At 37.3% G+C, this 15,787-nt stretch overlaps 2 protein-coding genes across 2 annotated transcripts; one reads left to right on the top strand and one right to left on the bottom strand.

Annotated features, from left to right (window-relative positions):
- The first annotated feature begins 4,648 nt into the window (after positions 1-4,648).
- On the top strand, positions 4,649-5,533 carry il4 (interleukin 4). Its single transcript, XM_057348864.1, has 4 exons — positions 4,649-4,825; positions 4,932-4,979; positions 5,113-5,217; positions 5,395-5,533. The coding sequence occupies exons 1-4, from the start codon at positions 4,694-4,696 to the stop codon at positions 5,500-5,502; spliced, it is 393 nt and encodes a 130-aa protein (XP_057204847.1). The 5' UTR covers positions 4,649-4,693; the 3' UTR covers positions 5,503-5,533.
- A 134-nt stretch (positions 5,534-5,667) lies between these two features.
- kif3a (kinesin family member 3A) lies at positions 5,668-15,518 on the bottom strand. The gene is made up of 17 exons (XM_057350091.1): positions 15,373-15,518; positions 14,137-14,419; positions 13,911-14,055; positions 13,689-13,773; positions 13,071-13,176; positions 12,241-12,380; positions 11,960-12,157; positions 11,594-11,768; positions 11,400-11,498; positions 8,644-8,800; positions 8,360-8,540; positions 8,166-8,276; positions 7,955-8,080; positions 7,159-7,212; positions 7,012-7,080; positions 6,519-6,646; positions 5,668-6,267 (listed from the first exon to the last, which is right to left on the bottom strand). The coding sequence occupies exons 1-17, from the start codon at positions 15,376-15,378 to the stop codon at positions 6,219-6,221; spliced, it is 2,112 nt and encodes a 703-aa protein (XP_057206074.1). The 5' UTR covers positions 15,379-15,518; the 3' UTR covers positions 5,668-6,218.
- Between the last annotated feature and the right edge of the window lie 269 nt (positions 15,519-15,787).

A 15,787-nucleotide genomic window follows, 5' to 3' on the forward strand; every position in this document is an offset into this window, starting at 1 on the left:
AACTCTTAACGGAGGATATAATGATCAATGCTGGTAACCAAACAACGTTAGACTCCATTGACTTCATAGACACACTGAAACATTTCTCAAAATATCTTCTATTTACTATAATTACTCATTAGTCTGTTCATTAAAAAGCTGCCAATATCTGCTTATTGTTTACAAGACGCAGCCAATTAACTGAATATATACTAAACTTGTTTAACTGGTGACACTACGTCTTAACATCTTTATATGTGATCCTCAAAACCAGTCTTATGGGTAAATTTTTCGAAATTGAGATTTTTACACAATCTGAAAGCTGAATAAATAAACTTTCTATTGGTGTATGAGTTGTTAGAATAGGACAATATCTGGCTGAGATACAACCGTTTAAAACTCTGGTATCTGAGAGTGCAAAAAAATCAAAATCTTGAGAAAATTGCCTTTGAAGTTGTTAATCAGTGGCACTGTGGCAGACCATCCACTCACAAAAATAAAGTTTTTAAATATTTAAGGTAGGAAATTTACAAAATATCTTCATGGAACATGATCTTTACTTAATATCCTAATGATTTTTGGCCTAAAAGAAAAATCGATAATTTTGACCCATACTAAGTTTTTTTGTCTTTTACTAAAAATGTTCCCGTGCTACTTAAGACTGGTTTTGTGATCCAGAGTCACATATGGTTATGGCAACATTTTTAGTTTAACATGTTTATTAGAATATGGCCACTTTTATATCTTGAGGTCTTTACTTGAATACGGAAACATAACACCTAGTTCTACAATATTTCTACTTGCTGCACCTCTGATTTAGGATATTTTAAACCTTGACCCGGAAATCATTTCTGGAATGATGCTGTTTTAATGTTAATGGAGAACTCCTAGTGGTAAGATAATGTTTTGTGTTAGCAGGATCGGATGTTATAGTCTGTATGGCTAGAATTTCAGCTCCAGGTGATTGTGTTTGCTTGAGCATGTTACTCAGATAAACAAATAAGGTTTTAATAAGAAAGTGGTTTATGGTATTCGTTTTTAGACAGCGAGGCACCTAAAGCACTAACCACAACACCTTTCCAAAAGTTCCACCAGAGGGCGCTGTTGAGTCAAGAACTAAGAGGCTACTTAATTCCCACCACACAGTTCTCTCATTATCTCCTGAATGCCTTTGAAATGAGACTATAAAAAGTCTGAATCCAGTAGATTTATTCTGGTCAACAAAGATGATTGAGAGGTATTTTCCCACATATCCAAGAGGCTTTAGTGTCACACATTAAAATTAATTTCTGATTCATTGTTTTTAGTTGTTGCTTTGTTGGTTACAGCTGTTCAACTAATGATTTGTGATTTCTTATATTTTTAGCATTTACATACATGGCATTGTATTTGGTGAGTATAAGAGGTGTTTAGATTCAATAACTGAACATTAACAGTTTCACTACTGGGTATTAGGCAGACAGCTAAACTGACAGTGACTGATCACACGGGAAACTGCATAGAGCATTTCTAGAAACAGTGATAAGAATCACAAAACAAAGCCACATCTGAGCAAGAGCAGTACTACTCATCTGACTAAAAATGCTGAAGCATGATTGACTTTGATGAGATTGACAGTTTTTTTTTCCGATTAACAAATGTTTTGCAGAACTACATTCATACCTATGTTTATTTAAGCAACGTGGTTGTAACACCGTTTAATATTTCTGTATTTATTCTTACTGTAATTTTAATAAAAAATACAGTTATTTTTGTGTTATCCTTCATTTGAAGAGATGTAATCTATAGTTTCTCTAAAAGTTCCCCAGAGATCTTGCAGGTGAGAGATTTATCAAGCGCAGTGCACACTTTCACATGGCTTAACTGTGTAACTTGTGCATTTACATATTTATGAGGCAAACATCAGAGGTTTGGATTTTCTTGTTAGTTTTTTTGTGAAACAAAATTTTGCTTGTGAACTTTTAAAACAAATAGTTTTTAATTCAAAACCATCATGTATTTAGAACCCCACATTACACGGTATATGTTAGATAAATGCAGCAGGCATGTGTGTATGCTCAATACATTAATTCAATTCGATTTCCATGGATATAACACAATAAAAAAGTCCATAAACTTGAGTAACAACGGATCAAACATGTTCAAAAATTTCAGAAGTACAAAAATAAAGCATCCGATACTGAAATGATTTAAAATGATATGATTATTATTAAATATTATTATTAAAAATAAAACAAATATATTTTTCATAATACATACATCTATAGTGCTTTGATAGTAACACACACCATCCATCAGGCAACAGCGCCCCCTGCAGATGAAAGATCGATTTGAAGATTGGTAGATTTTGCATTAAAAAGAAATCCATTATAAAGTACATTTACATTAGTCCACTGAAGTGCACTTGTAATATTAATCAGATTTCTTGTAAAGAATGTCTTTGTATTGTCTCATATCTTTATGCCCGTAATAACGTTAAAGGTTTGCAGGTTTTGCTGTGGAGGATTACATTGACATGTTCAGTAAACAATACAAACATAAATCATGAACGTTGAACTGAAATTATTATATTAAGGAACCGGTTTAAAACAAATCTTGCTTATTACGTCATAACATTGAAGGCACTGTGCCGTCGTATTTGGTGCTTTCAAACTCATCCTTCGGATGAGACGTTAAAGGGGTCATATGGCGCAAATACGTGTTTTTCTGTGTCTTTGGTGTGTTATAAGTTGCCCATGCATGTATTAGACACGTAAAATTGCACAAATTACAGTGTCGGGACAAAAGATGCATTCTATCTAAAAGCGAATGCTCACCAGACCGTAACGCCTCGTGTAACCACACCCCCACAAATCTACATCAGTTCGTGGTATGATTTGACTAAGACCGCCCAAATGTATACGCAAGTAAGGTGGGCGTACCTGTCAGTACAATTGCTTTGGAACCTGATGTTCCAAATATGGTAAGAGGCGTTACATTTCCATCACACGCTTGCAGTATTCGACCAATTACTACGCACTGGTTAACTGGCCAATCATAGCACACCTCGCTTTTCAGAGCGATGAGCTTAGTTAAAAATTGTGCGTTTCAGAGAGGCGGGGCAAAGAGGAGATGCAAACATGCATGGTATGTGGAAAATACAGCGTTTTTGAACCTGCATTGCATTACATCTAAAACAAACTAAAATAAAAATAAAAACCCTAATGATTGTAAAGCGCTTTGGGTGTACAGCAATATACAATAAAAAGCGCTATATAAATGCCTAATTCATTCATTCATTATATATAAACCCATGCATACACAAAACATGGCTTTTTGAATAGCTGTCCACTGTACTGACCTCAATGCATCAAAAGGGTGAAATAAGTCTCAGCACATTGTCTCATTTGGGGCCAAAATATTGTCTGTGATTTGCTGACATCCGACTCTTCCTAAGCTCCTGCTGTTTGTTTAGAAGTGATCCAGTCATATAAAAAGATCGGGTTTAAAACCAGGGCCGGTGTAGTATCAAAATCTGACTCCCCGTGAGATTATGACTCCCCTGTTTTCCCCTTCGAAGATTTTGGTTAGGATTAGGTGTGGGCTTTAGAGATAGGGACCAATCACAAAGCAGCATCCTAAATGAATTAACCAATCAGAAGTAGGGAAGTCAACATCGCACGGGGAGTCCAATTTCGGTTCAACATCAGATCTAGGGGGAGGGCCTGTAGGGGAGACATTTTCCACCAGATTTTCAGAAACCCACCCCAGCCATATGAGTCTAGTAGCACACCTTGTCAAGAGTGATGTTGGTTTTTGATCACAAAAATTAAGACTCCGATGTCTTTTTACACATTTCGTTGGTTAGTACGGGCGAATTTAGTTAGTTAGTATGTAGCTCCGTGGTTGGAGCATGGTGCTAGCAACGCCAAGTCCATGGGTTCGATCCTAGGGATTGCACATACTCAGAAACAAATGTGCAGTATAATGCAATGTGAGTTGCTTGTCTGCCAAATGCATAAATGTAATGTAAATGTAATTAAAACGTATGTACAGTTATGACTCCAAGCTTTTGGAATTTGTTGTCATAGTTTGTCATAAATGTAATACTATGTAATGGCAGGTTTACTTGTGACAACGTGCCCCAATACGAAAAGGTCAGTATATTTATTTCTGAGTAATAATACAACCGTACTGTAAAGTGTTGCTGATATGTGTTCAATACAACAATAAGAAAAATACTTAATTTTAGCTGGAAGCTTAACCAGTTCAAACTAAATATTAAATACACAAACACACAAGAGGTGGGGAGTTCATATAGAATGAGGCAGATTCCACGTGGGCCTGCAATGACTTCTGCTGTATGATAAACACAAGTTAAAAGGATTGGTACAGACATTGCATTAATAGAACCTTGTCCCACTACACATGGAATGAATTATGTGCAGTTAAACATTATTTATTATATCCTGATTTAGTCAAACTTTGAGCCATTACCTAATATTTTCTTCCTACTCAATTTTGAAGGTAATTCACCTCTTTCAACAAACTACACACTAATAATGAATGGGGGTGTATTTGAGGGGGGTTTTTTTGACGCGTAATCTGTTATCTGAGGAGTACCTTCAACATCCTTTCTCAGGACTATAAGTAGATTGATGTATCAGTGCTGAAGTTGAATGTAGTTTGAGGCGTGCACCTGATCATCTGGACACATCAATAGCATTCAACAAACATGAGGACCTTCTTGCTTTTGGTACTTGCTTGTGTAGTGGTTACAGAATCAAGAGTGGATGACGTAAAGACGCTTCTCTTGCAGGAAAGTATCGAAAGCGTAAATATAATTCTAAAAAGCAATTCCAAAGAGGTAAGAATGGTTTCTTTTTACATTTTAATTCACTGTTTTAGAAAAGTAGCAAAATGTGTTTTCGTACTTGTGCCTGGTTAACAATATTTAAAACGTTCTTTTACAGATTTTTGAGCAGTTTGTAAAGGACGTGTTTAAAATCCATGCCTGCTCAGTAAGTTCAATTCTGTTGATATTTTTATCAGATTTTATGATCACGAATTTGTGATGTTTAAACAAAATACTTTCAGAATGATCTCATCAATTCAGTATTAATACAAACAAGTCTTATTTCTATGACAACATAGGAGGAAAGCCTTTGCCGAGCAGCAGAAGCTCTTAAACATGCATATCGAAACACTGAACTGTACATGCTACGACGACGACTATATTCCTATGCTGTTTATACAGGGGTAAGTCATAAATATGCATTTAAGCATCAAATAATTTCTTTAGACACAACTTGATAATGTTACTTTATGTCGTAACCTCCTTAAAGGGGTAGTTCACCCAAAAATGGAAGTGTTACTACTTACACTCTTGTTAATTGGAAATTCACGAAAAACATGTTTGAATGGGTTTCTCCACAGCTCCAGAACTGCACTGTGCCAAATGCAGACGAATCCTCTATGGATAAACTCCTGAATGACTTAAAACACTGCTGCCAAAAACTCTTACGACAAAAGAAACATCGCTAGATGTGCCAGCAGGACAATGGGATTTGTTAGAATAACTGGAATGTTTACATTTAAGATATATCTCATATTTATAGAAATATTTAAAGTATTTATCAATAAAGTATTGTCAAAAGAAAACGTAGTTTGGAATTTCAGTACAATAAACCCACCACTACATTATACCTTGTAAAATAATTTAATAATTTAAGGAGAGTACAAGACAAAACACAGTAAAATGTAAACATTTTTACATAAGACTAATGGTTTTACTACAGTGTGCACTGGAAATACATCTTATAATTGAACGGAGCTAATGTTTACATGGCGCTACAGCCAGGGAAATATGGCATGCACATTCTCACTATATAAAAATGAATAGCATAGCGTGTGTACATTGAGCTAAAGCAATTGCACGCTGCCAATTATGTTAAACAACACGGCGGATTCATTTCTCAATAGCGTTTTGCCTGATGGAGACATGTGCATGTCCTAGCCAGCATATCCATAATGAATTAAAAGTAAAATATACAGTTTTTGTTTAAAGGTGCCTTATGGAGTACATGTTGATGTATCCCCGCCTAAATGGAGCTGTGAAGTTCCTGCATAATAACACATGATGTACACTTACAGTATGTCAAACTGCCCTTAGATCACGTGAATTACTCTTAATACTTCCCAAGACATACACTGGAACTGCTTTGCCATTTCATAAGTCTGGTCCTTATCAGACAAATGGCTCATTGCAGCAGGGATTCAATAGCAGCCTCTGGTTTGGAAGAGCGTTTCCTTAAAAAAGAAATAAAAAGACCTTGAGGCAATGACAGATCTACATGTGAGGCAATTTATATATATTATAAACAATAATAAGATTTAGAACGTTTACCTTGGCTACATGCAAAATCACACAGCAAATATCTTAAGACAAACTGAACTGATTTTGCATAGATTTAACTCTCTATGACTGCGCCTCAGATTCAAATACATTGATTGTATCTGCAAAAGCATAAAATGAAAAGACCTCATGAGAAAAACCTCACCTACGGCCAGTTTTAGGCCTGGACTTCCCACTCTTTGACGTTCGAGGCCTTTCTAGTTTCATAAGAGACTGTCTCATACTTTCCTCAGTGTAGGCCAGGTAAACATGAGAAAGATCCACTTCAAATGGCTGAGATGTAAAAACGGATAAACACATGGCAAATGAACACACGGAAACAGACGAATATGTGTGGCTCTCAAAAACATCCTTAAAATAAAAAAAATCATTTACTCATCCTCAAGTTGTTCCAGAACTGTATGAAAATCTTTGTTCTGTTGAACACAAAAGAAGATCTTTTAAAGAATACATCTGGGCCACCGTAGCAGTTTTTTTCCCTACTACTGAAGTCTATAGTGTCCCAGATCTTTTTGGTTACATTCTTCCAAATATCTTTCTTTGTGTTCAGCAGAACAACGAAATTTAACTTGAGGGCGAGTAAATAAAGACAGAATTGTCATTTTTGCGTGAAATATCCCTTTAAAATGTATACTTGCATCTTTTTCTTTCTTGTCTGATATGGGTGTCTGTTTTCTCATGTTGTTGCCCGTGTATGCCACACATTTCTGAAAACATGACAGTTTTTAAATTGGGCCTACACATCAAGTCAGAGATTGAAGAGATGGAAATTGTGAAAAGCTCACCAACTGCCACTCTCCGATGTCTTCATTCCAGTGCACATAGTTCTCGATCATCTCCTGTACAGAATAAAAGAGAGGGATGAAATGAATTAAATTCTGGTTTCAATTAAATCTACTTGTAGTATAAGAAGGTATGTGTACTACATGTGATGTAGGTTATTCCCTTGCATTAATCATTAAGTTCTAGTGAAGCTTTAGGAATTCTTGGCCAACAATAAATGATCCCGAAAATGATTTATTTTGGCACTTGTGCCTTTTACAGATACTAAACGTATTAATATAACTATTTATTACAGTAATGGCATTAGGAAATCCCCTGCCTGAGAACTTTAGTGTTGTTTTATTGCCAGCTCACTTTTAACACTTTTATTTACACGATTGCAGCGGTTCACACTTTCATACTATCAGTAAAAATATCTGATTAATCACAAGAGGAAACGCAAAAAAATTTGCTTGGTGCACGAGATGCAGTAGATAATGCTGTCATTTACAAATGCAAGTCTGTAGAAAATGACATTAGTGCTGTAGTAAAAACGTTCAGATTTTGACTGACTTTGTTCCTTGTGAGCTCTGACGAAGTGTCTTCATCTAAAGGCGTTTGCGTAAAAGCTGAAATGTTGTGGACGAAAATAAACTGCGGCTTCCTATGACAGTGCCAATATCTGATACAGTGAGTTGCCGAGCACTTAATCTGCATGTTGGTTTATTATCTGGTGTCAAAACACATAAGCTGTTTTAATGTCACATCACACCGTGGTCGATTGACTGGCAGTGTTTGTGCGCAGAAATACACACAGACCTGATATTCCTGAGGAATGAAATTATCAATGATGAGCATCTGCAGACGGAGTTCTCTGCTCAGCTGCCGGATGTTCTCCATCAGGCCTTCGATCTCTCGGTGATGTTCTTGCTGCAGATCGGCCATCTGAAACAGATAGGAGATGTTAACGTGTGTGACCCTGAAACACGCTCTTGCATGTTAAGTAAGCAGCGTCCGCACTTCATCGCACCTCAGACTTTGCGGCCATCAGCATGGTCCACACTTTCTTCAGTTTTTTGGTCTTGCCTTGAGCCTCCTCTTGTAAACTGGTGTATTTCTCCTCAATGTCCAACCGCTCTTGCTGTTTAACACACATTTACACACGTGAATCGTGGGTTATGACAAAAAGAGTAAATCTCCTCATTCAGCGTGCGTTAGTTCTACCTCCTTTTCTTCCAGTTCTCTTCGAAGCTGCTCGGCTCTCTTCCTGCGCTCCTCCAGCTCGTTGTTAGATTCCTCCAGAAGTTTCTCTTGCTCCTCAGCCTTAGCCAGTAAATCAACCCCACCGACGATAACCCTCTTCTCTAGAGCAGACAGCTTGTCTAGTAATAAATGGTGCTCCTGTCTGAGATGGAAAACATTACCCTTTTGTTCATCTTTACAGTATATACTGTAAAAGAAACCGTGAAGCTTGCTTTAGCTTGTTCTGGTATTATATGATAACTTACTGGGCTTTGAGAAGGTCCTTCTCTCTCTTCTCCAGTTCAGCACGGGCTTTGTTCCTCTCTTCCTCCTCCATGTCCAATTTGGCCTCCAGTGCCTTCCGTTCCTCCTCGATCTTTGCCTGCATCTCCACCATCTTATCTGGGGACACCTTCTTCCTCCCTAAACATTTGGGAAACGGTTATTAAACACATAAAAATGAATGCAACAGAGAAAGTATTTCTACAGAACCAATGCAACAATTAAAAAATTTATTTGCAAAAACAGATAACTGCGTTTTCGAAAATCATGTTCATTTTATTTTGCATTCTATCAATCAAGTTGGATTGTTTTGATTAAGTAATAACAACTCCAAAAAAACACAGCGAAGTAACACAATAAAACACAATAAAAGCATAACATGAAAACTAAAAAATACCACGGCACGAAGTAACACAATAAAAACATAACGCAATAAAAAGCATTATTTAAAAAAAATAAAAGAGTTATCCGTTTTTGCAGATGAACTCTATCATTTTAAATCCAATTTTCCCATACTATAAAATTGTGTAAAATGTGGGTTCAATCGTTTAGATGTGCACAAGCATATACCGCAGAGCTGAAAGACAACAGAAATCATTTCTAAAATGTATTTGTAATAGACTTCATTCGTGTTTTCTTTTGATTTTGACTCCTGACCCAGTATGTTCATACATTTCGTACCATACAGTATATTGTGCTGGCAGCTGAAATAAACAAAATAAAAATCATTGAGGAGTTAAAACGGCACACATCACTCCAGGTCAAAGATCTCTCTTTCACCTCTACTTGAATGACAATCTTGGCAGGTTTCATATATTCAAACTTTCCTTTTTTCCTGCATCAGACTGGACGTCTCAGATGTGAGACTGTAAAACTGGTAAATGAGAACCCATTTCTAGTGAAACAGGTCTGGAGGCGACGGGAGGTTGGGGCTGTTAAGGAGATCATAACACCAACCTCTTTGGTCTTGAATTTAGAGCAGAGAAGTCGCACGGCCAGCAAATTGCATCAAAAAAGAGAAAACAGAAGCACATGTCATTATCGACCCATCTTTCAAAAAGGGCTTATGTTTGTAATTGGGTCAGCGTGAAATGAGACAGCAGACACCGAACAGTAAGGTGATGCAGATGGATTCTGTCAGATGGCCCGAAAAGACAAGTACTTAACCATGATGTAATCAGACACAGAAGTGAGGCATTGTTGGAGTTCCTGTCAGAGCAAGTAAATGTATCCTATATTCCACTTCTGCACTGTTTACAAGCACCTACAGAAACTATATGAACTTAATAAGTGTATAAATAAGTGCTACATGCTGTTTCAGGTGATTGTACATCTGTCGGTTAATAAATGTTAAATATTAAAATAAATGTTAAATATTAAAATAAATGTTAAAACGTCTAATGCATTTGGCACTCTTTCTTGGAAACACTTCAGCGAGTTCGAAGTCGCCGTCTGATTGGTTGAACTCAACAGGATTTCCGGCAGACGTGCGTGTCACTTTCTTTAACGGTAAGCCTGAAAACATCACGAAGTTGTCTGATCGAAGAAGTAAGCTGTTGTGTTTACATCAATTGCGATAACAATTCATCACGATCGACTAAACGTTACATTCTTAAAAGTATGCATCACGGCATAAACTCGTAAATGTTGTTGCGGTTAACTTTTGAAACGTTCATGAATGTACACCGGTCTGTTACTGTGGGGACATTTCCACGGCTCTAAACAGGACGTGGCACAAAACAAAACTTGATTGGTTGCTTCACCTGTCAGTCATATGGCCTCTTGGGTGGGCCTTGGCCAATTAAAGCAGCCAAAGATACCAGACTTTCAGTATGAAAGTTTGGCTACGCGAGACTAGGTCATTATAAAAATTTACATTGAAATGAGTAAACTGCAAAACCATTGTGATAAAATGCAGATGTCACCGCTAAACCTGAGATGAAAGTTAACCCTAAATACGCTATAATATAGCGTAGGAGGGGGAATTACACTCTCATGTCACATGTTTGTTTGTTTAGCCTACCTCACTTTTGTCGCTAAGAATCACATACACAGACAGAAAGTTAATCTGACCTTGTAAAGCTTCAAAACAAAGTTCCTGTTGTGTTAAACTGTGGGTTTTTTAAGCTTGTGGAATACTTAAAAGAATGGCACAGACTCATCAAAAGGTTGTTTAGAAAAAGGTTGTAGAAAAAAATACTTTTCATAAAATATGTATTTACAACCTTGGGGTCAGAATTTGCTTTATTTTAAAGTAATAAGCATCAATGAACACAATCAAATTGAATACTAGAACTGCCTCAAGCAGACGGAGACAGATCTTAGATTTAAAGTATGTCATTTCTCTGCCTCAGTCTATTGTAACGGAAATGGCCTGGCAAACGTTTTTCCAACATTATCTTTCTTTGCTATTGGTTGGATAAACAGTCCCGTCCCCAAACTCACGGCAATGAGTCAACGTCTGCCATTTTGAACATGCTTAACGCTTACTGACTGTCCCATTTGTGTGGGCACACAGAACTAGAGAGTCATTGAGCGTGGAGCACCATGTCCTGTTTGATCCGATGGTCTAGACAAGCAAACCAAACCAAAGCCACATTATCTACGAGGTCATTCTTTCTCTATACTGACATTTTACTATCCCCACTATCAAGGTTACATTCAAAAATCCGTGGTCAGACCGAAAAATCGCTGATATTATCATCTCTCTCACAAGCGGTACACAAGTAAAAAGTCATACCTCTGCGTCTCCTGCGTTTCTCCCCATCAGCTCCCACTTCATCTTCACCATCATCCATGTCATCGGATCCACTGCCATCAGAGCCAGAGATCTCCTCCCCTGAACAGGAGCAATCACAGTTCTAAACACATCTAGACTGGATTCATCTTAATGACCAGTTTAGACATTACACAGCTCAAAATGAAGTAAAGTACCTTCTTCCAGCTTTTTCTTGAGATCTTCGATTTCTTTCTGGAATTGGCGCAATAGCGCGTCCTTCGGGTCCTCATTAATTCTGGCCTTATTCTTGATGTTTTTAGCACGGTTGGCATAACGGAGAGTACTGATGGTCTCATCGTAGTTGTAATCTGCCGGTCCAATGTTTGCACACTGCAAGTATTGATAAAACAGTAGTGTATGAAAATACTGTTGAATTTTATTTTCATGTATTCAGTTGTGTGTTTTATCTATAGCAGTTCAATTAAGGTTTACATTTGAATAAGTTGCGTGTTTCATTTTTAATGGCACACTTTATCAGCTACAGTGATGAAAAGTGTTTTGATAAGAAGATGAGAACGAACCATCATAGTTTTGGAGTTTCCTCCCAGGGAGTCCTGTAAGAGTCGGGTGAGTTTTGAGTTCCTGTAGGGCACATGGGTGCTTTTGCCATCCACTAGTGCAGAGATAACATTTCCCAGGGTAGACAGGGACAGGTTGATTTTTGTGGCTTCTTTAAGACGTTGACCCGTAGCTCCCGTTTTCCCTTGCCTTTCCGACCCCTGAGCAACAAAACATTACCCTCAATAATAGAAAAAAAGACTAAAACTCATGTTAAACTTCTCCTCGTGACTCGCCTGCTTACCGCAAGGTCAACCAGATGTAGTTTGCCCATGCGCACGTGTTGATCCCCATCTACGCCCTTCTCACTGCACTCAATAGTTATGGTGAAGATTGCATGAGAGCGAGAACTGTGTTCATTCATATTGGTTGCACCAACAGAACCTGGACAAGGAGAAATGACATGTGGGTTTCTGGACTTCCTGTTTCGAGAACATCCAACCCCATTCAGAGCAAAAGACTTTGATATATATTTTAATTAAAATACCTTATATTTTAATTCATCTTAAAAGTGTTTTGAAACAAAGGATTATGCTTGAGTGCACGGAATTCATTTTGACAATTTTACATTATGTAAAATAAATATTTACATAAATAAAAATATTTTACATTTTACATGTACGAGTATGGCCAGGTGGTAAAGGAAAATCAGCCAACAAGTATCCCAAGATAAACCAAAGTTTAGGGTGACTCGACTAAAATGTTTTTATCTTAAAATCTGTTTGTGATGTGGGGAAATGTTTATTTATTTTGATAAAATGTATGTTTGCAAGTTCTAAGCAAAGGACGGCTACTTTAAAAGATGCTAAAACATAACAGTTTGATTCATTTTGGATTTTTAGATGAGTCATTCAATTGTTTTTAAATGTGGAAAAATATTAAAGAAGAATGAGTGACCCTGAACTTTTGGACATCAGGACATAAATGATGTACTGACCAAAAATGTTCGTCTTACATTAATACTAAAATGTGGAAAACAAATAGTAGGTGTGCCCAAGCATTTGACTAATGTAGCGTACTTAGGAAGTATCAGATCTACATATTCACTAAATGAAATCGTGAAAATACACTTACGGTTTTTATGGCCGAGGGTCATAATCCGGTCCATGTCGTCAGCATTGTTTACCACATAACCAGAAAGATCCTTGATATAAACGCCTACATCAGGTCTCTCCTTCACCTGTAATACATTTTTAGTATTTATCATTTACATTTTTGCAGTTTACAATTCAGAATGGCTCAGCAAGACATGTTGCACACTTTATAACAATACGAGGTTGCCTCTTTGCAGTGATTCAAGCTGTGGTCAAGTCAGACTTTCTTTAATAACAATAAAGCCAAACTGTGGTCTTAAAGCCTTTATCTTAAACTGCTGTTTATGGAATCATTTCAGAGACATTTTAAATCTAGATAAGCATTTCGCTTATGGAACCCCAAGCGAATACTGCATTGCATTATATTCAGATCATTATCTAACAGAATTAATGCATTATGCACATTATATGAATATCCAGAGAACATCTGTAGAACATTGGGGGTCATAATTCTGTAGACAACATTGGCAATGTGCTCCAAGGTCTATTTTTGGTGGGTAAGAGAAGTAAAAACGCAGGGGAACCCAGAGGAGCAGGTTTGAGTGACACTGACACCTAGACGTTTGGCCTTTCAGATATGGCGAAATATGTTTCTCACCTCCAGCCTCTGCATCTGGTCTTTTCCTAACAGGTCCCTCACTTCTTCGTTGTAAATTTCCAAATACGAAACTCTTACCAGAAACCTGTGGTTAGACAAGACACGTCATCGCAGTTTATTTTAATATCGGGCATGCTGCTGATAAAGTTGAGGTGTCTCTTAAGTGGCATGATAAGTCATGATACACCTCTTTAAAACAGACTATTATGAAAACAATCTTGCCTAGTGTCTCCTTCTGCTTTTGCTATGTGACCAAATACATGAGCAAATGAATTGGGAATGATGCCCCTGAGTTCAGGCACCGCTCGGACGCCCTCCATCGTGAATGTTTTACCTGTGCCTGTCTGACCGTATGCAAATATGGTACCTGAGGAAAACACAACATTGTAAACACTGTAATCAATCTATAATGTGTATCAAACTCTTTGAAATGTTTACTTGTAATTACCATTGTAACCCTCTAATACCGAGTCTACGATGGGTCGAGCTGTTAAATTATACACATCCAGTTGTTTGCTTTCTGGACCAAACACGGTGTCAAAGGTGAACGTCTTAGGTGGCTCACTGATTGTCTCTAGTTTGTTTACAGTAATGGTGCCTCTGATCTCATCCACAGCGACAGCTTGCTTGTGCGCCATCATCTTCTCCTTCTCGTTGAAGGGTCGACATCTGACCACCACCTTCACTTTATCACTCACCTCCATCCTCTCTGGTTTTTCCATCTTATTACTCTGTCACAAATCAAACCGGATTCAAAACGTTACAGTTTGCACCAGGGATACATTATAACGTGCCAAAAAGGTGCTGCCTATAAAGACAGAGATCCTTACTTGCCTATGACAACCAAAAATGATTTAGATCTCATTAGGTTTAAAGACACATTTGCATAAATATAAAACACACATGCAGAAATGCCCGTGAGTGATAGCATTAGTCCACATTCACTTTTATTGTACAGAAAATAAGCAGCATCACTCATATTTTGTAATTTTGTAACATTCTATTCTAAAATTATATTTTAGTAAAAATAACAAATATAATAAATTAACATTAAATACTTTTCTTTTTGGCTGAACTTTGTCTTACTACAGTTATTTAAAATTCTGCACCATGGTAGTTAAAATGCAACTTTGTTTGTAGAAATAATACATTTTCCAGTATTTTCTGTGAAAAATTTAGTTACTGTGTTTTATTGCAAATGTTTCAAGCGCGTTTTATGGGTGTGAAAGGGGTGATGGGAACGGAACGCTGTTGCTAGGCAGCGCTTAGCCTGTATCAAGCTAACAGCTAATCAAATCACAGTATTAAAACTACTGCTTATGTTTACACATATAACATAACTTGTTCCCTACTTAGGACGGGTTATAAAGTGATTTCTTACGAATCGTATCGTGAAGTTGATCGTTATAAACCTCAATGATCGTTAAACCCGCTGTGATGCTAATCGGCTAGCTTGACGTGCACAGTGCCACTGTGGCCATATCAGTCATCTCGTAATAACTGATTATATGACAAGCATAACATGATAATGGGAGAAACGTAGTTTAAAACGATGTCAAATAACAGTCCAGTGGATATTTGCATGTGATTCCGGTTGCGACGCAATGGAATGATGGGAAGGTGGGGCATAACAACACACTGATTACAATCGCTGATAAATGAAGATACGAGACAACAATCTTACCGGCATTTTCAGATTTGGATACGTGGCTCTTATTTAGTGTGAAATAGTGTGTTGACCCGTGCAGTGGTAATGGATAAGATCATTCGGTTAGATGTTGTATTCCCCCAGCACAGGCGCCCATCCCAAACTGTGCTCTACTGTGTTTACTGGGCATGCGCGTTAGCACGCGCCTATGATTTCATTCGTCACTTAACATATCTTTGGACATTCACGTTTAACAGCGTTTTAAAACATCTAGACAAATCTATTTTCTATTATTTTTTATCTTTTTAGCAGCATTTGTCCTATGTCATTGGACCTCCCCTTTTTTAATCTATGACACATAATTTATGTGGAGGGTTGTATCTGCATGCAATGAAATAAGCACATCAATAAGGTATCAGGTAGCTACATAAATAAATGTACTTCGTTTTAA

The sequence above is a fragment of the Triplophysa rosa genome, linkage group LG13 (assembly GCF_024868665.1).
Source record: "Triplophysa rosa linkage group LG13, Trosa_1v2, whole genome shotgun sequence".
Taxonomy (NCBI): domain Eukaryota; kingdom Metazoa; phylum Chordata; class Actinopteri; order Cypriniformes; family Nemacheilidae; genus Triplophysa; species Triplophysa rosa.